Source organism: Columba livia, chromosome 1 (genome assembly GCF_036013475.1).
Source record: "Columba livia isolate bColLiv1 breed racing homer chromosome 1, bColLiv1.pat.W.v2, whole genome shotgun sequence".
NCBI classification, from domain to species: domain Eukaryota; kingdom Metazoa; phylum Chordata; class Aves; order Columbiformes; family Columbidae; genus Columba; species Columba livia.
The window spans coordinates 142,707,682-142,731,957 of NC_088602.1; the positions used below are offsets into that span (position 1 = coordinate 142,707,682).

General features: G+C 37.1%; 1 protein-coding gene across 1 annotated transcript in view; it reads left to right on the forward strand.

Annotated features, from left to right (window-relative positions):
- The window catches only part of VWF (von Willebrand factor), a 146,842-nt gene that overhangs the window by 78,471 nt on the left and 44,095 nt on the right, over window positions 1–24,276 (forward strand). Inside the window, exons 29-35 of the mRNA XM_005510516.3 lie at window positions 27–146; window positions 2,413–2,556; window positions 11,583–11,726; window positions 12,734–12,898; window positions 15,221–15,264; window positions 20,025–20,202; window positions 23,917–24,137. Of these exons, the coding sequence (XP_005510573.2) occupies window positions 27–146; window positions 2,413–2,556; window positions 11,583–11,726; window positions 12,734–12,898; window positions 15,221–15,264; window positions 20,025–20,202; window positions 23,917–24,137 (1,016 nt within the window). The remainder of the gene's footprint in view (window positions 1–26; window positions 147–2,412; window positions 2,557–11,582; window positions 11,727–12,733; window positions 12,899–15,220; window positions 15,265–20,024; window positions 20,203–23,916; window positions 24,138–24,276) is intronic.

Here is a 24,276-nt window from a genome sequence, read left to right on the forward strand (position 1 = left end):
TTCTTTTTTTTGTCCCCCCTCCTCAGAATTCTGCAACAAACCAATAGATGTCATGTTTCTTCTGGATGGAAGTTCCAATATTGGAGCATCAGAGTTTGAGGAAATGAAAAACTTTGTGCGGGCATTTATTGAAAGTGTTGAGATTAGTATGTATCTCTCTTTTACCTCAAACAGATGAAGAGATTTTGTATTTTATTTGCTTATACAGGACAAAATACCATCTCAGTATAGGTTTTTTTTTTAATCTTTCTTTTTAAAGGACTGAGTCTGATCCCTCAAAAAAATTGAAGTTTATATTGGGGAAAGCAGAGCTTTTGATTCAGAAACAATTGAGTTTCCTCCCACACAAAGCTGCTCTGGCTCAGATGAATAAAGATTTCGCATCCAATTCAGGGAACTCTGTGATGAGGAATATCTAGGACAGCAGCTCTGATGAGCACTTCCATTTAAAGGACATAAGATGCATATGTGCCAAACAGGCAAAGACATCCCTGTCACACAATGGAAATTTAGCCGAACTATTACTCTGTGGCAGAAAAGCAAAACTAAATGCTCGATTTTGATTCAGTTCTGGATTAAGTTCAACAGCCTTGAAAATGATAATTACAATTCAGTTCTGGTTCAAGTAAGAATGGAAAATTCAGAGGGTTTTTATTTCAGGTTTGGTCTTACTACAAGGTTGCGGTCTTTGGAATGTGCATTTTTGGTTCTCATCAGACCTTTTTGTCTAACCTAGAGTGCTGGAACAGACTTTTAAAGATTTATTTCCCTACCCATGTTGAATGACAGACGCTTTCTGGGAGTGCTAAACCCACTGAGCCTGCAGAGTACGTGCTGATGGGAGATACATCTCTAGTTACATCATTCAGCACAGATATTATCAGTGCAGCCACCCTGGCAGAATGCCACATATCCTGCATATACATGAAGGGACCATGTGTGAAGGAACCATGTGGCACACATAGTAAATCAGAACATTGTGTGTCCTTGTGAAATGTCCATCCACGTGGCAGGGGCTGCACAGGATGCTGCATTTTTCCCGGTAGCACTTTTCTTAACAAACCTGAATTTTTGATCAGAATTGTGCTTTTTCAATTCAGCATTCATCCATTTCCACGGAGCAACTGCTGTTGCTGCTGGCATTTTGGTACTGAGTTTGAATTATAACTGTACTTACTGAAAGAGGTGATTACTAGCACTTGTACTAATTAGAGAGTTCATCTGGGAAAAGTTAGCATTTCTGTATGTCTAGAATGACTTAGATTTTTTTAGAGACTGTACGTGGAAGACCCTCTGTTTCTGAAAATTGTATACATGCAAGATATAGAGAAGCAAGCCAAGAAAAATAAACAAAAACTAAACAATAAAACAACAGACAATTTCTTTTAACATAGCTACTTTCCTTATATTTAAAGCCTGTAGGAGCAAATGTTGCATCATTAACAACAGGACAATAATATTGTAGCTATGAAATGATTCCTCATTACGGCCCTGATTTTAAAATAGTTAAGAAGACTGTGGAAAAACTGTGAGTAGACAACATTCAGAGTAGAAAACATTCAGATCAATACAGGGCTGCAACTTTTGGGTATATGTAATCATAATTATTATTAACTCCATTAATAAATATTTTACAAAGCATTGATAAAGAATAATATGCTGTATATATATATATATATATATAAATATCTTCCATATACAGAAGTCCTTCTAAGACCATGAAAAGAGATACATGTGATCATTGTGAACAATGTACTGCTCAGTTCAATTCTGCAAGTCTGATATTCATTAACTATCTATATGAACCCTCTGTTAATAGTTTTGTTCACACTTCTTACATAATGTACAAAAGAAGGAGGATGTCAGAAAATAGCAGAACTTGGAATTTCTCTTCACTCCCCTTTACACGTCATGTTCCCTGGGTGCACCATATTCCATGCTGCAGCTTGATGCGTGTCACTCAAGTGATGTATGACAGAGAGAAATTTGCATGAAATTTAGTCATCTGGGGAGCCTGGCCCACCAGAAAAATGGGGCATCAAACTACCACTATTGCAAAACAATGTGCACATTAAAAAAAGTGATGTTTAAAGCATTTTAAAATGGAAAAGGAATAATATTTGGAGATTACAAAGTTCTCCAATCATGGTCAAATTAGTCTGAGGTAAAATACTTCATGCTGAGTTCTGAAAGAAAAGCAACTGTTTTCAGCAGTACTAGCATCTTTTTTTTTTTTCACTTGAGAATAGTTCAGTTTTGATCTTTGGATTGAAAATGTATCTTTCACACTCTGATGGAAATTTGCTATCTAGTTGTGCTCATGTAAAACACAACCATAATGTATCCTTTAGATTCATTTTAAAAAATTTGTATACACTGCTTCAAATCTTAATTTTCTGCTTTCTACTTCAGGCAATACTTCAATGCATGTGTCAGTTCTCCAGTATGCCAGGGAAAATAATCTAGAAATTTCATGGAATGTGCCTCAAGAGACTGAAACGCTTGTAGAGATGGTGCATGCAATTCAACAAAGGGAACAAGGTCCTACCAGACTAGGTGAGTGATGTTGATATTTAAACAAAAGGGGAAAAAAAAAAAAAACCACACACCAAAAAAAAAAACAAAAAAAAACAAAACCCCAAAACAAAAAAACTGACTAAATATAGCCTGTCCCAAATCACCAGTTTATGTCAGTGCTGTTGTGGCAATGTTCTGCAGTAGGACTCTTTTTTTTTTTTTAGTTCACTTATATATTTACTATATGTGTATTTCTTGGTATATCTTCTATTTTCTGTATCAAAATGTATCTGTAGGTTACTCAAATTAGGGTTTATCCTAATGTATTTTGGAAAGAAGAAGACTGTTTTCTTTTTAGCCTTGAAGTAATTATCAGGATTTGTATTCATTATGTTTCAAGCAAGAAAAACATGATTACTAAGACTTTGATCACTAACCTTTCAACATCAATTAGTTGATTAGATGTTTAGCAGCATATCTGCTTATGCTGACTTCAATAGCTACCCTCACCAGATGTTTGTTACTCTGTGTTGAGCCAGTGTAACTGACCTGGTTGAAAAATAGCTTAGCAAAACAGTAGTTATATTATAGGTGGTTCAGTTCCCTTGTGCAAGTTGCTGTGCTGGTCCCACAAGGATTTAGGGTAGCACAAGGCTGGAGATCGTACCAAGGATCAAGGATTGCCTAAGGTGGCACCTTAGTTGAAGAACTACTTGTGAAACATCATCTTCTGTTCCAGCAATCTACATCCTAGAAAACATGTCCACTTCAATATTCCCATGTTAAAACATAACACAGATTTCCCACTGGGTCTGTGGAAATTCGGTACACACACATGTATCAGTTGTAGGGTTCAGCAAAAAATGGTTCTCCTACGGCATATCTGATCTTTGACCAAATACCTTGAGAATTTTGTTCTTCTGGACTGGAACCACATTTCCTTTGTCAGACACCTAGCATTAGGGTCCTGTAAGAGTTGGGGAATACACAGATTTTTAGGGTCTTTGGCCTACTTCAGACTGTAAAGAGTTATTGGTGCAGAAAAGTGAGAAATAAAACCTGACTTCCATAGTTCGCAGGAGGATTAGCCATGATTACTTTCTCAGCCTGGAGAAATAAAAATACCAGATGGCTGATGAGACTTCTATGGGCTCATTGTGGGATAAATTGTTACACACAAATAGATAAGTTTCATGAAGCCTTCCATGTAATGTGTGTAGTAAGCCATACTGAACTGCAGGATAAACAGAGAAAACATTACCTTTGGGAAATGAAAGAGGAGAGGCAGCCACATGACATACTCGTTAGTGATTTGTTTATGTCTCATTGGAAAATGCTCAGAGACCATGATGAGGGATGTGGTATAATGAACCAAAATGGAATAGAGTCAAAGTAGTTCCTCCCAAATGAAGTAATGAAAATAAGTCACTGTGGTCCTCTCCTGCACCTTGTAATGTGTGTGAATTCGGCTGACTGTGTAGGAGGCTCGACATCCATGGGAAATGCTGGTCATTCAAGTTATTCTGTGTTTGGGCCTCTGGAAATACAGAGGCTGCTTAAAAGGTGTATGTGGCTCAGTCTGGATGTTGCGGTTCCCTAGGCAGATTTGGAAATATTTTCTAGCCTACAGAGGGCTTGATCAGGATTTACCTATCAAAAATATCATTACTATCAGACCAGAGCTGTTTCTTCTCATTTACACTGGCTTTCCTATGGTAGAAACACTATCCTGTTGCCATCAGTGCAAAAATCTTACTGCAGAAAGTGTTCCCTTTTCTGTTTCATTTAACTATAAGGAAACTCCAGGAGAGAGATAAATTTTATTAGTAAGAAATAATGAAAAGCTACTGAGTATTTGAGGGCATAAGCAGAAAAGAGCAACCTATACCACAAAGCTTTCCCATGCTTATGTAACAAGATAACATTATGAAATTTTGGCTCATATAACCTACTGAGAAGAAGCTCTAGGGACATTCAGACATAATGAAATTGTGTGAAACTTCAGCTTTCTTTTTTTCAGTTATTTCTTAGGTGACTACAAGCAATAGCTAACTGTATAAGACTTCATTCAGCTGAAAGTGATCTATGCAAGAGAACTGAGAATCACATAAACATGTCTCTGTTCAGCATCCATTGGTATTCAGAAGCATCACAAGGAGCACAGGGAGCAATCTCTGCAGTAAATGTCACTTAATGCTTTATAAAACCATGATTTTCATTGCTTATACCTTCAGTAAAAGCAGCTCATTCAGGCTGATGTTTTCCATACCCACTGCCTGACTCAGACTCAAAATTTGGAGGAAGTATGATCTATGTGGTTTATCCATATTAAAAGCACTGTTAAGGGAATATGTGTGAGTTCCGCATCCCTGTCCCTGCCACTTCGGAAAAAAACCCCTTACTATTTTAACTGAAACTTTCTATGGCTATTAACATATTTGAATAGCAGCACTGAGCTTAGCCTATTATGATTAAGATGGTATAAATTATATAAAACCCCCTCTGTGGTTTAGGAAGTAAAAGTCCTCCATAGAACTTTTCTTGATGCAGATCTCTGCCCTGAGTGATGTGGACTATGCACAATTTTCAAAATGCAGCCCCCACCTCCTGCTGAAGTCCATGGTTTCACCAGCAGCTCTTGTGATCTAAGGGCTCCCATCCACTGAAAGACAGAGGTCTTCCTCTCCTGTTTTCCCACTCCTGTTTCTGAATTGGTGGTGTCAGTTCCTTTCTGAATCCATCTTTGGGTACCTACTAGTCTCTTTGAGCTATTTGAATTCATTGTCCTAGCAGGTTTTTTTTGGTGTTTTTACTTTTTTTTTTTTTTTTACTTCATCTCTTAAACGTTTTGTAAGTTGAATGTGGTTCTGGTGGAGCCCATGGTCATCACAACCCCTTGGTGGCAAGAGAAATGCAGGATTTGCAACTATAGAGACAGGAGAGCAGAGGAGAAGGCTTGGGGCCTCAGTGCCGGTGGGTTGTTGGACTGACAAATCTGTCCTGTTCATGAAGATTCCAGGTATTGTTAATTGCCACACGTTAATTCCAGAATATCAATATACTGAGAATTGACTCTTTAAAGCATTGATCTGTGCAACAGGTTTGCAATAGCTATTTTATTTCAAAATCAAAAGTGTTATTTTCAGTTATAAAAACAAAAACCACAATAACAACGAAAACAACAAAACCACAAAAACAAACAAACAAACCAGCCAACCAAAATTAACTGTCTAGTCAAGATCCTAAATTAAGATATAAATACCAGCTTCAAGGATTATCTTAGTGAAGCTGTTCCTGATTAGACAAGTCCTTGGTTAAATAGATGCATTCTGGACTATCCACCAGCTTCTCAGCCTGTGGATTTTTCTCTTCAAGTGCCGAGAAGCCATTTATTTTTTACTTCTTTCCCAGGTAGCTTTCAGTACTTGTGTGTGATTAAGATCTCTTATAGTACTTTTTTTTTTTTTTTTTTTTTTTTTTTTTTTTTTTTTTTTGTTGAGATGTTGCAGAAGTGTTAGTGAAACCACTGAGGCCACTTAAGGCACAGATTCACAAGTTCGCAGCAGGAACCTCCGCCTAGCTGGAATCCTCAGTCTGTCACAACTTCACAGACCCTCACAGGGGCTTTATGTTTTATTCCTTGTTTCAGACAAAATTAAAGAAAACAATTGCAAAGCTTGTTTTTAAGCAGTTCCTGCTTCCCCTGAGGCACCTACTAAACCATTAAATGTCTGTGTATTGGTTTATTTTCCTCCAGATTGGCTTATTCGGGGATGAATTTTTATTTATTTATTTATTTATTTATTGGATGTATCTCAGACATTTCTAGGGTACCTTGTGCTCTTTCAGTGTATTCCATGATGTTCATAATTGCTCCCAATCTAATATCTGTGGCCCAGATTAGCATGCCTTTTTACACATTTTTCTGAATCATTAATGAAATTATTCAATAAGGGAGAATCTAGGTTAATTCCCTGTAGACTCCCAGTAAACACCTCCAGCCCAGTATTTGTCCTCAAAACTTGTTTATGTCCATTTAATCAGCTTTCAGTCTGTGTAGGAACCACTATGTGAAACATTCTGAATTATTGCTTCAGAATATGAGTTTGGTTTGAAAATGTATCAGATCATTTAAAAAAAAAAATTCAGCTGATTAACCCTTATTGAATAGTCTTGTTCAAGGAGACCAGAAAAATGTTCTTACAGAGCCTTTTCTGACTGTCAGAAGTCCAGCATCCAATGTTCATAGTCTTAGGTGAGAGGAGAATACTGTGCAGTGATGCCACCTTCTCCCTTTTCCCCCCTGTGTTTGTAGGATATATTTGTTGATTTTTGCTTTAATGATTATTCCAAGTATTACTTTTGTTTTGTACTTTGTAGTGTAGTTAGGAGTGTTTCAGCACTGAAAGATGCAGGGAAGATGCTGTGCCATTATGTGCAGACAGTCTTTGGAATTATTAACCTGCCATTTCTGAAGTGGCCCATGTAGATATTTTTTTAAATTTTTATTTATCTGTATTTTTTCCATGGATATGCCAAAAGACTAATGACCCTAATCTACTGAGTGACCTGAAAGCCTGCTGGGGGCTCAGTGTTCCTGCAAGCTATATCTTTCTGTTCAGTTATCCAGATAAACGTTTAGATGGTCAAATTTGGGAAGGAGTTCCGTGTGTGCATGTGTGAAATTAATTGTGACCATTATGCCTACCAAGATCAACATCATTATACCGTGTTAGGAGGCAAGAGGTCAGGGACAGATGACCAGAGTTACACTCCCCATCACATCCATGGTCACTGGGAACAGATGTTATTGTATGTTATGTTGCTTTCAATTCTCTTATTCTCCTGTATGTGATGAAGCTTTTGGCTTTGAGACTTCCATCTTGATTTCTCATGGGTTGTATGTTTAATGCCTAAAATACATGTGAGTATAGAAGCCATTCTGCTTCCAAAGCCCATTTTTTCAGGCTGTTGCATTTTTTTTTTCTTTTGTAGTGCACTGTATGTGTGAGGAATAGAAACAATTTGCGACAATAATACATGAGACTAACATAATTTACTCCTATGTTCAGTATGTAGGAACATGTCGACTGCTAGTCCAGGTTTAGGGTCATGTTCACACACAGAGAAAAATCCTTAAAAGTATGTAACCTTTAAAGCCCATAGCAAACCTCCCATTCACTTCACTGGGGCTAATAAGATTGTCAAATAAAGTTTTGGCCACTGTTGGATATTCTTTAAAGATGAAAAAAAACAACTGTTGTTTTATGAAGCTGGATTTTAGGGTATTTTCTGTTAACAGAATTTGGATTTTGGATTTTCTTTGGATTTTCTCTGGAGTCCATCACTGAAATAAACACCTGATGATGTGGTCCCATACAGCTAAACAGATTTAAGAGCAAGCTGCTGCAGAAGGGCCCGTCCCCAGCCCCCTGATACTGCACAGTTGCACACTTACACTGCCTTCCTTCTGTGTGAAGGGATGTGCATTGGGCCTTCAGTGAGCTGAGAGAAAGGCCAAAATGACTGAAAACAAATGTTTTTTGTTTTGGTTTAGAATGGCTATTTCTGGGACACGGTGAGTGGCCTGAGGCAGGTCACTGCATGGCTGGGTGGGCAGCAGCATCAGCTGCAGGGGACTGGGAGAACATGCCCAGCTGGTGCACTTCTGAGTGGACCCTTCCTTCTGCCAGGAGCTTGCTACGGCACTAAAGCAGCCAGAGGTGCATTTGCAATGTATGTGGGCATGTCAGAACAAAGCTGTAGTGGTGCCAGCAGCAGCCGAGATGTCAGCTACTAAAGGGGTCTACAAGACTCAAGGTGGTCTCATTAAGGCTGAAGCTTGTGTGGCTCAGATCTGGTAATTTTAAAGCTAGTTTAGTTATGTCCAAGATGATGCATACTCTCCTTCCAGTCTTAATACAGCCTTGTGCTTGGCGATATATTTTTTTCAGTGTAAACGTTTAAAATTTCCTTTATTGATATGAAAATGGCAGATTATTGTTATGTTGCAGTCTACTAGTGATAAAATGTTCAAGATGGTTGGTTTATTAGGAGTCAATATTTTTATTATGGCCTCTGAGGAGTATGTCACCACCCTTCCTGGTGATACGTAGCGACAAACAGATGAGAAATCGCATCTTCCAGTTTGAGATGGGGACCTCCTCAGTCCCTCTAGCAGGACAAAAATGTTCATTTGATCACGGCTTCAGACACCTGGCTCTTTCTCTAGAGCTGGCTTCAAAATTAGGCTAGAAATACAAAGAGTTCTTAGTACACTAAAACAATTTTTCCATACGTTACATTGAGGAATTGTTTTTTGGGGACTTTGAAATAGTCCCTGGTTCTGTTGCAATGAAACTGGATTTCTTGATTAGAAATTATAAAAATAATGGATTTTCCAGTTTACAGATATGTATGGAAGTTTCTGAAAATTTAGAATTAATAGGAAAAAAAGAAATGGAACTGGAGCAGCTGATGACCACACCAACCACACAAAAGTCAAAGGGTCATTAAAAAAAAGACAAACATAGGAATTTAGGAATTCCAAGTACTTTTCACAAATGAATGAAATATTGTTTGTGATTCTTACTGTACAAAAGTTTAACCTAAAATATTTGAAAGTTAAAACCTAAAGTACTTTTTTTTTTTTTTTTTTTAATAGTAATTATTTATAGGACAAAAGGGAAATGAGTCAATTTTCTGGCACAGTGACCATGCTGGAGCAATCTCAGGGATTGGAATACAGTAATATTATTTTCTGTATTTTGTTTTATCCCTTAGTTATTTATAGCTAATATGCCATTCTACATCTAACATCTACCTCTACAGACATACAGAGTAACTACTGGGAGACAAAACCATTTGTAGCAAAGATTGTGAGACAGCTGTGTAGGGCAGCAGTTGATACCTGGGATTACTTATTGTTTTCTGGTCAGGAATAGTAGTTTGTGGAATGGAATTGCCATCATCCACCTAATAATACTGTTTCAAAATATATTTTGTTGCAAGTACAAAAACATCCAAAATTTTGAAGTTTTAACTGGACAAAACCTCAAAAGTGTTTTTGTTTTGCATACAAAACAGAATTCAGAATTATAGTGGAAATGAAAATCAAATTATAGGAATGAAGTGAATCCATGCAGTTGGAAGAACTGAATAAAAGATAATCATTGCATTGCAAGAAACAAAGAGAAACATCTAATTTTGCTCTTAAATATTTTTGAAAGCTTTCTGTTGATTTGTGTCTTTTTTTTCTTTTTTTTCTTTTTTTCCTCCTGATCATAATTGACATTTAAAAACACAAAACAAAACAGGAAACATTTGGACTTAAACAAGCATGCATCTTTCTGTTTGGAAATTAGTGCTTGGGAAAATGTGTGGCCCTCTCTAGACAGGAGATTGCTGGTGAAGGTAATGACAGCTTACAGGAGGAGAAATTGGTGGGGATCCTCTTCCTGCAGTCTAACAGGGCCTGGCAGCAGTTCCTAGTGGGTCCTAGCTCTTCTCTTTAGTTTTGGGCATCTGTGTGGAGAGATGACACGTGAAGACAGGGTAAGTCTCAGAGGAGGAAATAGTCAAAATGGGCTAATGGGGAAGAAGAGGTGGCTGGATAAAGTGGAAAGGGATATGAGGCTTTCAGTCAGGGACTGTGAGGTGTATGAGGCAACAGTATTTGAGGTGGGAATGTCACCTCCAAACCAATACTGTGGCAAAGGAAACATTTGGGCTTTTTCCAGATACCTATTCTAGGCTAGATTCTTCCAAGGGGTAAATTATTTCTGAAATCCTAACTAAAGCCTTGTAGAATATCCAATTGTTGTTGCTGTGTTATCAATAGCACATGTGCTGAGTGAGCTTCCTAGAGGCTGCCCATGCTTCCAGCAGCTTGGGAAAAGGATCTGTGCTTTGAGCAGTGAAAAGGGGTGGGTGACATGATGAAAGAAGACATGAAATGCAAAGTGTTCAAGTGTGCTAAGGTATTCTGGGGGTGTGCTGGTGAATTATCTGTGATCTGACTTGCAGTGTTTTACAAATGTGTTCATTATTTAAAATTGTTCAGTGAAGTCCTCAGGCAAACATATTTCTGCTCCACAGTTGTTGCAGCTACTCAGATGAACTAGTCTTTCAAGTATTTATTATTCACTGTTCACTGTTTGCCCTGAATGTCAAATCAGTCACACGATATCATTTCTGCTTCCTGAGCTGATAACTTCCAACACCAAAGGAGCTTTTAAGAAAGCTGTATGTCATGGTTCCTAGTGTAAATATTTGTGCAAATACATATCTAAATACAAGTACTAGCAAAGTGCTTTCTTGCTGAAGTCATGATTTTGAATAAAAATTTGCCTGAGTGTTCACAGATGTTAAATGAAAGGGGAGCAGCTACCCATCTAAGCAAGTTTGTGATTTGGTAGCTGCTAAGGTAGAATTTCATCATGTGTTTTGTGGGTTTTTTGCTGTTGGTGTTTTGTTTTGTTTTTATAATATTGATCACCCAGTTTTATTATGCTTTATTCTGAGTCTAGATTTCAAGTCGTTGCTGATTAGTAGGAATGCAAGATACGGTTTTCACAGACATAGAAAAAGTTGACCGAATTAGGAAAGGCCTAAATCTTATGTGGGAGCTGAGCAACTTCTGTGCACAATTCAGGATGGTATGAAGTTGCAGATCAGTTAGCCACTGGATGTCACTGTTGTTCTGCAACTGGAAAATAAGTACATATTCTACAAAATCTTCTTTCCTTTTGTGTGACACAATGATAATACTTCCAGAAAAGGTAACTACTAGAGGCATGTAACTTTATCCTTGTGGCTAAGAAAAGGTAGTAAAATTCCCATTACTTCAGAGACTGGGGAGCTATGTATTGTCCTCCTGTGTTGGGATGCATTAATAGTACTGGTAGGTTTTTAATAGCTTTCATGTAGCAGCAATAAAGCAAACATGAAACGTCCTTTAAGAATAGTATTTTCCAGTACTGTATAACCTACTAATATAAAGTAAGATTTAATTTTATAGCCTGCTATGATTTTTCTATTGTATATATCTCTTCATTTCTTCTTAGGAAGAGCCATTGATTTTGTGGTTCAGAATGCAATGTCAGAATCCCATGGAGGGAGACCGAGTGCATCAAAAGTCGCAATAGTCATCGTGTCAGGGAGATCAGAAGACACTGTGGAGGCTGCTGCACGTTCTGCAAGAATGAACAGTAAATGCCATTTTGCTGTCACTATTTTTAAACAAAGTTGTTGCTTTTAAAGTAATTCATTAGAACAAAGGATGAAAAATTAAGGCACTGATACGTAAGTATACTGATATGGATTTGCTGTGTGTAACATTCTGGTAAGAAACAGGTCTGAACAAAACCAGCCTGATGAAGATGCCTTTGAATTACTGTCAAATTTAGGACCAATCTGCAATTTAAGTGGAACAGGCTTCACAAATTAGTGGCATTTCATTTTCCCAGTTTCTGTGGACAGACAGGGATGACAGAAATGTGATCCAATATTATAAATTCAACACTGTTGCAGTACAGTGACTCCTGAAAGGTTCACTGCAATAATAATAAATAGAAGTTTTGATCAGATTCTGTACTGAACTATACAGGAATATGCTTTTAGTATCAATATGTGCAGCATGACATTTTTTTAAGTTTTCTGGCTGCAGTCTGTACCTCAGCTTCCTCAGGTGTTCAACTGAGGAACAGTGACTTCCTCTGTAGATTGCTTTGGGAGCTATTAAATAAGGCATGAACAAAATAACAACTATTACTTCTTAATTAAATGGCTTGAAAAAAATCCAATTGCTAGGTAACTAAACAAAGAAAACAACATACTGAGATTTTTTTACATTTGAAAAAAGTGAAGATGTTGTCATTGAGTGTGCAGTTGCATTTTGTTGACCATGTACAATCTTATTATGCTTGGGACTAATAGAGCTCATCTTAGCTAACACTGTGACTGAAGCATCATCATTTTTGCCCTTAATTGTCCTTAGCCTATGTGGATGGAGTGATGCAAGTAATACATGAAAATTCATTGCTGGAAAAAACTTTAAACTTTTCCCAATTTTTTGTTGTAGGTGGTGGTGGTTTTTTTGTTGTTTGTTTGTTTGTTTTTGGATTTTTTCTTTTTTAAGAAGCAAATGGTAAAAATGTGACAGCAAAGACCTCTTTCTGTGTGATGCCTGTTAAAACCTTTTTTTCTCTCTTCCTAGGGGTATCCCTGTTTCCAATTGGAGTTGGAAGCAGATATGATGAAGAGCAACTGAGGACTTTGACTGGGCCATCAGCTGCTAACAGAATCATGAAGCTTCAGAATTTTGAAGACTTATCCACTATGATCACATTGAATAGTGAATTTATCAAAAAAGTGTGCATGGGTAAGTCTAATATAGTAGCCTCATAACTGAAGCAAAATTAAAAAAATTAAATGCCAAAATCAGAATGTTTTTTCTCAATTTGAGAAGTCAGCTCAATGCTCCTATGTAAGTGTTTCACAGACATTCATCACAAATGCTAAACTAGACGATCACCATTACTTAGTGTAAAACAAAATGTGAGCCCTATCAGCATGTAGCCAACTGCTGTTCTAATCATCTAACCTTCAGCAAGAGTTTAAAAACTGCTTAGGCCTAAACTTTCAAGCTATCATTTTATGAACGATCAGGGCTGGACATTAACTGAAGGACACCAGGAAAGCTCAAGCTGTCATGCATGAAAGGGGTCATGCTTTAGAAATATCACAAGTTAGTTGTGAGTAAAAATGTCAAATTACATATTTTTCTACACAGACCTAAGCATTGGTATGTGTATGTCTACAAAGAATTCAGCCAAAGTGTAAGAAAAAAAAAGAATACAAAATAATTAATTTTTCCAGAATAAAAAATACTGGGGGAAAAAGAAAAAGTAATATATTTTAAGCAAACATTCATTTATTTGCTCTCCATCTAGGGAAACTTGCTACAACTCTGGCCAGTGTTTTACTTCGTTGACTTCCTTGGACTGTGTGTATATAGACATTTATTACTCATATTGTTGTTATTTCTATTACAATAGCATCTATGTGTCCCCACCTCAAATCACTGTCGCATCATGTTAGTCACTGCATAGGTTTTTACCAGCTTTACTAGGGCTTACTTACACCTCCATTAAAACAAGTGGACTTTTTTTGCAGAGCCAAGTGCCACTAACAATGAGGAAGTTGCAGAGTGTGCACAGTCCAGCTTAGAGTTATCCGATCAGTCTCCACTGGGATCACTTCTGGCATTTTAAAATCTCTCCAGGCCATCAAACAGCTGCCATTTTCTAGATTTAAACAGATGCCATTTTCTTTCTTTTCTTTGAAAATTAGCTTTTAAAAATGCATTTCTTTTTCTCACACTGTAAAATGTATGATTTTCTTGCCCTAAATTGCATCGATCCAGCATATAGGATGGGGAGTAGGAATTCGAAACTGGTAACTATTTTCTTATTGCAATATATGCTATAACCTATCAGCACTAGAGGTGAAAGCTTTGTGTTTTTATGAAATGTATATCCATCTTTTCCAACAGCACAAAGGATATGCTCAAAAATTTCAATAATAGTATCTTATAGTAGACACCTAAATCTGAAAAATTTAGCTCTCCCATTTGCTGATGGTAAAGCCTTTCCTATGGGGTGGGAAACTTCTTTTTTTTAAAAAGAAAAAAAAAATTATATTCTGTGATTTTTGTTTTATTTATATTTCTTACAAGCTGTAAAGTATAATTTTCCCCTCCAGACTCATACAGTTTGATTTCTTGTGTGGAGGGACTCTTGCTTTATGTATGGAAGTGTACCAAAAATAATAATATTAAAAGGATTTAAAAGACTTACAAAATGCTTTCAAAATACATTATTTATCCTGGAAAAGACAGAACAGGTAGCATATGTATGCTAGCATAGTATAGTACTAAGAGTTTGCTAGTCAGTGTTTTAATTTCCTAAACATGTGCTTATCACATTGTCATACCATGGTACTTATATGAAATTACTTTCCATATATCCTTAGGTGCATTGTGAGAGCAGATAAACATAGAACCTGCAATTCAGTGGGTGCCTTGTGAGCATCCAACTGATTATATAAAAAACTGCCTATCACTGTAACGCCTGAATGTAACGAAACTGAATTTTGAGTATTCTTATTGCAGCTATTTTCACACTTATGCTAGCTGTCAACAAATCTTATATTGGGGTTACTCACTGTATTTATCTTTCTGCATTTAATAAATGTGTGTTCATGGGTGTCTACATTTTCATTACCTACTAATTACCAGAAATATTTGCAATTCATCACATGATTCAGAAGTAAGGCTGGACCCTGCCTCAGAGCTGAAACCATGATCTCTTTTAAGTACCATCTGGGCAGAGCTGTATGCCAGTACAAAGATTGCTGTAGAATTACAGACTACATATTGCTCACAGGGTATTTTGTGACCAACATCATTGCAGAAGTCAGGTAATGTTAGGAGTAACAAGGTTTATGCATTCTTTGATTTACTCTTGTCCACTTTAGACAAATGCCTGCACTCTTCAGGTTGGGATTCTAATATTCTAACAAAAAAAAATACTTCTTACAGCCTAAATCACTTTTTAAAGTAAGCAACCTGTTTTTGTTGACCACCACTTAAAAAGCTGCATGAGGGAGTAAGACTCCTAAAAGATGTCTGTTTCTCTTTTAGACCCTGTCAGAGAATGTATAGATGAGGATGGAAACAGAAAGAAAGTAAGTATATTGCCTGGGTGATCCCTCTGGCTTTCAAGTGACAAAGTTCATGCAGGACCATGAATACCTTCATAGATAATCTGAAACAAAAAGTGTTGGACAACATTAGGTATTAAGAATTATTTTGGAAGAGGAAAATGTTGGCTTTTGAACTGAAGGGATAATTTTGCACACAAAGGAGACTTCCTCTAACGACACCTGATCTTGCAGTGTGTTGAATACTACTGAAGGCAGTGCAGAGCCAAAACTTCTGACAGTGCGTGTCTTCCCTGATGAAGAAAAATGTATTTCCAGCTCTTGTTGAAAGAAATTTTGGGAAAGCTAGACATGGCCAAAATAAAAGTGCATGTATAGAGAGAGGCAATGTCACCGTCCAGACTGTCTCTTTCTCCTAAAAATACAAGCACCTTGTCCCTATGAAAGTTTTATAGGAAGATAATTATTGTATGATAGTCATGTCTCTAGGGATAAACATCTCTTAAGTAAGGAAATCAAAGCTCTTAGTGTTCATTTGAATAAAAGCATATTAATTCTGAGAAAATGCTCAGAGATTTTAGTAAACTTGTTTGATCTCTCAAGTGATCCACTCTAAGAAACAAACAATGTAGATGTTATAAATGGCTCAGTTCTTTCTTCTCAGGTGAAATGCCATGTTTTTTGAGTGTATATGATACTTCATGCATTGAAAAATTTTAGTATAGGTTTTTTATTAATATCTGTGTTCTAGTAGGGGTCAGTTATGAATTCTACCCTAGGATTTATCTTGAATTTCCAGTACATTAAATATATTCCTTTGATTTTTTTCGTTGTGAAGACATGACTGTAAGGAAGGATGTGACTAATAAAGAAACGCTTATGAATTGTATAGACACAGGAAATATATCAAAGTTGTCTTATATGTTAGGCCTCAGTCAGCTGGTCAGAATACAGAAAGGCTTTAGCTAGATCAGACACTAAGTATAGCCTGGTGGCTTTCATATAATCATAGAAAGGTTTGGGTTGGAAGGGACCTTCAAAGGTCATCTTGTCCAAGCACCCCGCAATGAGCAGGGACATCTTCAACTAGATCAGGTTGCTCAGAGCCCTGTCCAGATTGGCCTTGAATGTCTTCAGGGATGGGGCATCTACCACCTCTCTGGGCAACCTGTGCGAGTACTTTACCACTTTCATTGTATAAAAACTTTTTCCTCATTCTAACCTGAATCTCCCTTCTTCCAGTTTAAAACCATTACCCCTTGTCCTGTTGTAACACACCCTTATAAAAGTCTGTCTCCATCTTTCTTATAGGCTCCTTTTAGGCTTTGAGGTTGACAATCTAATTAAGAAAAAACAAAACAAAAATACAACACAAAACAAAACTAAACTTGAAAAAATTCCGTAATTAAAAAATAATCAGATCCTTGATATTTGCTCATTTGAATTGCATGTGTCCAGGCCTCTGAGATCCTAGAAGCAGATGCAGGTACCTGTAGATAAGTGCTGGCTAGGCTAAACTTGAATTTCAGCCACGTCAGGTTTCTTTCTATGATAAACTTAAAGCACAATTTCCATTCTGGCTAAAAAGCTTTTGGAAGAAAAGAGACCAGTCTGCAGTCTGGGTAAAAATGAACAGACTTTCAAATGGTAGCCTTTAGGAGGATTTCATGTTACTGCTTCTGTCAGACAGAAAGAATGGGTTTTAGAAGACTGCCAACATGGTAGCAATCGCCTTTTGGAGCAGGTTTTTGAGCATCCGATGGTGCCTACAGGACACCATGGAAATGCTCTGTCTCTGGTGTTCAGCATCCAAACTCTGAACTCCTCTTCTAGCTCGCAGGCAGCAGCATGCCATTGTTGGCCTGCAACCCTCTTCCAGCAGAGTCCACAAATCCACAGAGATGAAGGATCAAGGCTCTTTCCTAATTCAGAAAACACAGGCTCTTACATCACATCCATAATATTCCAGGCGTTACTCAGAGGGTTACTGCAGGAGGCTCAGTTCCCCGAGCGGGATGTCTGTCATGCACCTGGAGATTGTGGGAACTGTTCTGTTGCATTTTGCAAGGATATCAGAGTTCTCAGGATCAAAACTCTATGCCTAAATCCTATCCATATCAAGAGTGATATGATTTTTTTTTTTAATTACCTCTACTGTTGAAGGAAGATTCATGGCTAAGGTCACTGTTAGTAGCAGAAGAATGGAAGATCAAATGTGCTAGGGCAGGCCAAAAAGCCATCCAAGACACTGTATTATGTGGCCAAAAATAGAAGAATGTACATAAGGAAAAATAGAAAAGACAAAATTCCCTGAATTGTCCTAGCCTTGAACAGTTTGTGACTTGGGGACATCCTGAGCTATGAGTGGCAGTCTGTTGTGTTTGATATTGCTGGATAGTTTTCTCCTCTATGTGTTTGTTCAGTCGTTCTTTGAATCCATAAAAGTTTTTAGTATTCATCATATCCAGTGGCAAGGAGTTTGAAAAGTACTAAATACAGGCTGCATAAAGAATCAACTTGCCAAATCAACTTGTTAGCTGATGGAATATGTGAATTATTATGATAGGTTATGTGTGGTGTTTTTTTTTTTTGTTTGTTTGTTTGTTTGTTTTTTGATGTAGTCTTGTTCTGATTCTTTTAAGCAGGCATAAAGGTGGTAATAGAAGTGCAGGTACTTGTCTTGTAATGTAGCACTTCATCATGAAGTGATCTGTATAGTAATATTCTGCATTTCTAGTCTATATATGATGGTAAAAACTACATTCCTAAGCTAGTAGTTTCCGTAACGTGACTTTTCTAGTACTGTTCAGCACTTGCTTTAGATAAGAGCAAACAAACAAACAATACCCAGACGAAATTAAAAGGAGCCAGCAGATGAAGCCACTCGATGTATGTGACTCGCTTTCCTGCAGATGCACAGTAAGAGAAAATGTGTGCAAGTCCAGGTCTGTAGGTTCAGAGCTCCCTCAGAGAGGAAGTCTGAGGCTTCCTCCGCTGTGTTGGCAGGCTCATTGGTTTCAGCAGACTTGTCCTTCACAATTTAGAAACCTCTGCTTTTGCTTTCCTTTCTGTCCTTTTTTTTTTTTTTTACTCCTATGATTTGATATCAATTGGGTTTTAGGCCTTCTTTGTCTTCAGAGTCCCTGTGTTTTCCTCTGCAACAAGGATTCTTGGCTTTTTTGGATCTTTCAACTGGTATTTTTTTTAATGTGCTGTGCTTTGTTTTCCTTGTCCAGCTCTTAGATGTTTTCCAGTAGATGTCCTGTTAAGGAGTGAAATAAAAACAATTAAATATGTATGGAAACTGGAGGGTCCTTTGCCAGACTTTTATAGATGTATATGTACCCTTCCAGGTGTTTCAGTGAGCTGTGGGCAAAACAACTATAATTAAAAAACATTCAATTTCTTCCTATCTATCTAAAGATTTTTTCCATATTTAAAGATCCTCATGTTACTTTTTCACAGCTTCCCTTTAGGCTCCCAAGCATGAAAAGTATTAAGCCACTTTTAGGGCAAGTTGCCTTCTCAAAGTCCTGAAACATACAGAACAGGTCCAGTAAACTGACTTGTATTTAATGTTTAAATTTTTATGGCTGCATATCTGGCAGTTCTCTTTTAGACTGGATGGTAAAATGTAGCTCAAACATACAGAACAGTACTTTTACATCACTATTTTTGGTTTGCACAGTAGTGCCAAGAATAGTCTGTGAACTATGTTATGGTTACTTAGGTGTTTTATCACTTTCCTCTTCCTTTTCATGGGAATGATGGGTACTCTGAAAAAGGGAGAATGGGAGATGACCTTGCTCCATAACAATCATCTTCTCCTCACGTTGCTGCTTGTGAATATCAAGCATCCAATTCATAGAATCACTGTCTTGCTTGTTAGTAGTGCTTCTCTACTCACCTCTGTAGAGACAGGTCTGGAAAGGGCCGTTTCCCATATTCAGGGTTATTCTTGGGAATGCAGACCTCAGGGCTGAACACTTTGTTTTGAAATTCATTGATCCTATTTATGTACTTTGGAGCTCTGAGAAACTTGGGCCAGAGAGCTCAGCTTTTTGCAGATATGAAACTTGAGATATTCCAGATTGTGACTACATCTATTTCTGTGTCATTTAGATGTATGTAATCCTACAAGATGAGAATATATTTTACATTTCATTTTTAATTTTACAAAACCACTGTGTATATCTAGCAACATTAATCTGCTAAAGGAACAATTTCCATTCAGGAAAGGAGGAGCTGTTTTAAAATTTTGGAGTTGTGGATAAAATACCTAGAGTATTCCATGGCTTTCTAGTTTGGAACAAATATTGTTAATTCCTGCTGTGCCATGACCGTTTGTGCTCACAGATCTTTCTAAAATAATTTCATGGCTTATAAAAACTAAAGGCTTTGACATGTAAAGAAAAGTTAAGGGTGAATTCTTTGTTGACTATGATATCCATGTGTGCTGTAGGAAGGCTAGGCTAGCAATAGATGGAGTACCAGATACTTAATTCTGCTGTAACAAAACATCTCCTGTTCTAGAACATTGTCTTTTGCTTGGAATTTTGGAGTCTATTTCTTATAGTGTTGCTGATTTAAACTTCCTTGTCCTCATGAAGTCCTTAATACACTTCATTTTATTATTTAATTATCCAAGGTTAATTTGAGTAGCACTGCTTTCAGGGTCATTTTACTTGTTAGTTGTAGGATCGTGACAGCAGCCAAGTTTTGCATTTTTCTCCCCTCTGCCCATATTCTTTTCAACTGTTAAATATCCACATCTTCCTATCTAGCCTGGTGATAAATGGACATTACCGGACCAGTGCCACACTGTGACATGCTTTCCAGGAGATTACACAGTTCTGGAGAGTCACCAAATTAACTGTGAGAGGATGCCAAAACCAGTGTGTCACAGCAACCTTCCTGCTGTTAAGATTGAAGAAACTTGTGGCTGCCGATGGATGTGTCCATGTGAGTATCTACCTTTGTGTGTTGAAATGTGTATCAGTAGTGTAACGCTGAATTAGCCCCTCATCCATTGTACACATCAAAGATGTGTACCTAGGTGAGAGGAATTGATGCTGTATGCCAATGGAGTTGTCATATGCAGGGACAAGAGTTGGACTCGATTATCCTTGTGTGTCCTTCCCAATGTAGGACATTCTATGATTCTATGAAGCAAACAGCTAGGAGCGTGAGAGTCTCACTGGTGCCTGGAATGTGTGATGCTATTTGCAAGTTCAAGGTCACTGAGAACTTATTTTTCACATTAGCATAGCCACAGTGTTTTATCAGAGAATGTCATGCTTGACTTCCAAAGCTGTGTGAACTGGGAAGGAGGGAGGTATGGAAGAAAACAGAAATTTTTCTCAGCAAGCTGTAAGCAAGTGATGTATTCTTGGTCCACCTCCAGGCTTTAGGGTTTGGTCTGACCTCAATCATGCACATATGTTGAAGAAACAACAACCAAAAATTTTTCCTGCCTTCATCAAATCTCACACTGAGTATCTGAGCAGAAACAGTGAACACTGTGTGACTAGTGCCTTGGCTTAGATGACAGGAACAAAAACTAGGTGCATCTACTCACATTTATAGGGTGGAGGGATTCAGCCCTGATGCTGGTGATCCATTTATTATTAAAAAGAGATATTCTTCAGGGAAATCTCACATATGTGAAGGGAAGAGCTGAGGGAGGAAAAATGATGATTTCAAGCAAAAACCAAAGCTGGAGCCTCCAGATTGCCTCAGTGCCCAGACATATGCTCTGACAACAGTGAAATGGTGTCAGTCTGGGGTAAAGGAGGAGCAACGCCTGGCTGCATGCAGCGTGGCACAGGGCATCACTCCATGGCTGTCACAGGGAAGAGCACTTCATGGGGGAACATGGGGTAGGCTTGGCCACTGTGTCTTTTGGAACACCTCAGCCTGAGTTTGGGGACAGAGTGTTACGTCCTCTCTGTGGGAAATGCGCTATAGCTATATGCTTGATTTCCATAACAATCAGTCAAGATATTTATTTTGAATTAAATATCCAAAAGATCAGCTCCAGTAACTCCTAAAGGGCATAGCTATACAAAATAATGCATTTCTTTTGCCCAATCATGCATGCTATTACAGCTAAAATTTGCAGAAATGTCCAAAACAGGAACCTGTGGGTGTTACAGCATTTAAATCCTGTTCAGAGCCTGAATCTCTTTGGCTTTGCATCAGCTTAGAGGACTGTACTCCCCAACATAATTCTGAAAATCTGGCTTACCTCTAAAGTAATATGATTACTTTTGAAAAATAAATCAGAACCCTATATATACCTTCTTTTTAAAATGTATAATCTCAATTTAAAATATCCTTTGCTGAACTGGCTGTTTTTAGAACAATTTTTTCAAGTCACTGTTTGGAATACCAAAGCTGGGTAGCTAGATTTTGATCCCTGAACTGTTAGACATCCAAAATTTTAACACTTCAAGTTTTCACATTTCCTAAAGGTACATTTGATTATCTAAGCCCTTTAAAACTAACATTTCTGCTTTGACGTAAGTATTTCAAAATTTAAAAAATAGCATAAATATTTTAGTTCAATAATCATAAATATTTTGTCATGTTTCAAAGACAATCTTAGTGATATCTACCCATAAAAAGTACATTTATAATAATTTTATCAATCCTAAATACATTGATAGCAACATGAAGGCTTTACTTTTGGCATTCAAAATGTGTCTTCATGAAGATTTTCTGAATAGATGAAATACAAATTACTATGAGTACCATTAGCTGATTATCATGAAAAGACCCATATTTAACTTGAGATTGCTCCTGTTTAATGTGAGCAAACGATTATTTAACTCTTTATGAATTTAATGAGCCATGATACCCCCTTTTTTTTTTTCTTTTCCCAACGTGGCAAAGCTTGTGAGGGAAAGGTAGTGAGATTTTGTATGTTACAGGAGTCGATAAAAAATCCCCAACCCCACATAGCTGATCAATTACCCATGTGTAAAATAGTCTTTTTTCAATGACTACTTAGCAAAACCAGGATGACGCTGTATCAACTAAAGCAACATCCATAGTTGGTGGGAAGGCTAATTCTGATGCCATATGTGCTGAGGTCAGAGCCAAAATAAACTTTAGAAACAGACATAGCAAAGTAGGTGCTTATTAGGAGGTGAGTGTATTTCAGTATCTAATCTGTTTTTGCTGGTCAGGCAATCTGTGCTGCAGGAGCATGGCAGTGCGTGTTTAACTGCTCTCATGATTCAGCAGAGTAGTATTCAGTTACTCAGAGAGCTAAAACATACTTGGAAATTATTGACTGGCAGTTCAGATGATTTGACAAATGCTTTTGCAAAGGGGAGTGCTTGAAAAAGTGTTCTTATGTCATATAACTGGGTTCAGAGAAGAGATCAGGAGTTACACCATAAAGGTGATTGCTTGCTGAACTAGTTAAAAGTTTTATAGCAACATGTTTTCCAATGTGTGATTAATGGCCACTGGGTGGTTTTGGATTACATTTAAATGGACAAACGGGCTGCAGTAATACATTTTTTTTTTTTTTTTTTTTTTTCCTACAGAACAGCTCTGAGAAATTTTAAAATATTCCTATTATCCTTAGAATTGTTTTATTGCTAACTTGTTTCATTGTTGTTTATACATTAACTTCATAAGCAGGTACAGTAAAATATCTGAAAATGTTCTAGTGCTCCAAAGGGATGTATCTCTTGATAATTCAGTGCCTCACAGTACACAAGATAGGCTTGATAGGCTTATTTATTTATTTATTTATTTATTTATTTATTTATTTATTTTTAAGCAGAGGTTACTGCTTGCTATTTTTCCTGGGAAATTGAGTTTGAAAGTCAATACATGGGAAACAGGTTATTCTCAAATCTCAGTTAGAAACCAAGTAGCTGAACTATTAACAATGAGAATTTTCTTCCTACATATTTATCTGACATTGCTTTTATTGTCCTTATTATCTTTAAGCAAAGATTTGAAAACATATGAATTAGATGCACCTTTCTGCTCAGGTTTTGTTTTGATACTTGTGAGATTATAATTGTCCTTGCTTTCCAGTTTGTGTAGACAAGGAAGTATTTATAACCTAATGACCAGGACACTGAGCTGTCAGTTGACCACTGATTTATGCTGTGCACTTTATTTCTCTGCCCTTTTCATAGTTCCCATAAAAAAAAAAAAAGAGTCCACTGGTATCAACTTGTGACGTGTCTGATAAGAATGAAATAGTGTTATTTTATTTCAAATGTAATACTGTACAGAATAAAATGCAATGCCATAATAAAAATGCAATACAACATTTTAAAAATAGGTGTTACAGTCTTTCTACAAATAGGGAAGTGATTTTCCCTGCTTTTATTTTTCACATTAATTTTCTTAATAAATCATGTTTGATGCAAGTAAATTTCATGCAAAGGGATTTTCTTTGAGTTTATCCAAATATTTTGAAATAGTAATTGCTCCAGACAAAGATACTTCAAAAAAACCCAAAAGCATGTGATGAAGTATTTACCAAAGTTTCTTGTCAAGGATTTGCAGCAGAATTTGCATTTTATTACCTTTCTAGCTTTCTCAATTAATTGTTTCCACATGACTATAATGACTGTATAGAAATAGTCTAATTTGAACGAAAGTGAATGCCTATTAGGCTTTCGTTTTTTTAACATTGATTTACAGGTGTCTGTATAGGAAGTTCATCTCGACATATTGTCACTTTTGATGGGCTGAATTTTAAGCTGACTGGCAACTGCTCCTACACCTTGTTTCATGATGTGCAACATGATGTTGAAGTTCTCCTCCATGAAGGACCATGCAGAGCAACACCGAAGATGAATTGTATGGACTCCATTGAAGTGAAACATCGTGGTGTATCTGTTCAGCTCTTCAGTGACATGACAGTAAGCTAAATACAATTAAGTGATCTATTGCATTGTCTGCTTATATTATAGAATTCAGGACAAATTTTTTCCCTTAATCCAGTTTCTGTTCCCCTTGCAGCCTATTCTTAGGCTTCTGAGCAAATAACTCTTTTCCATT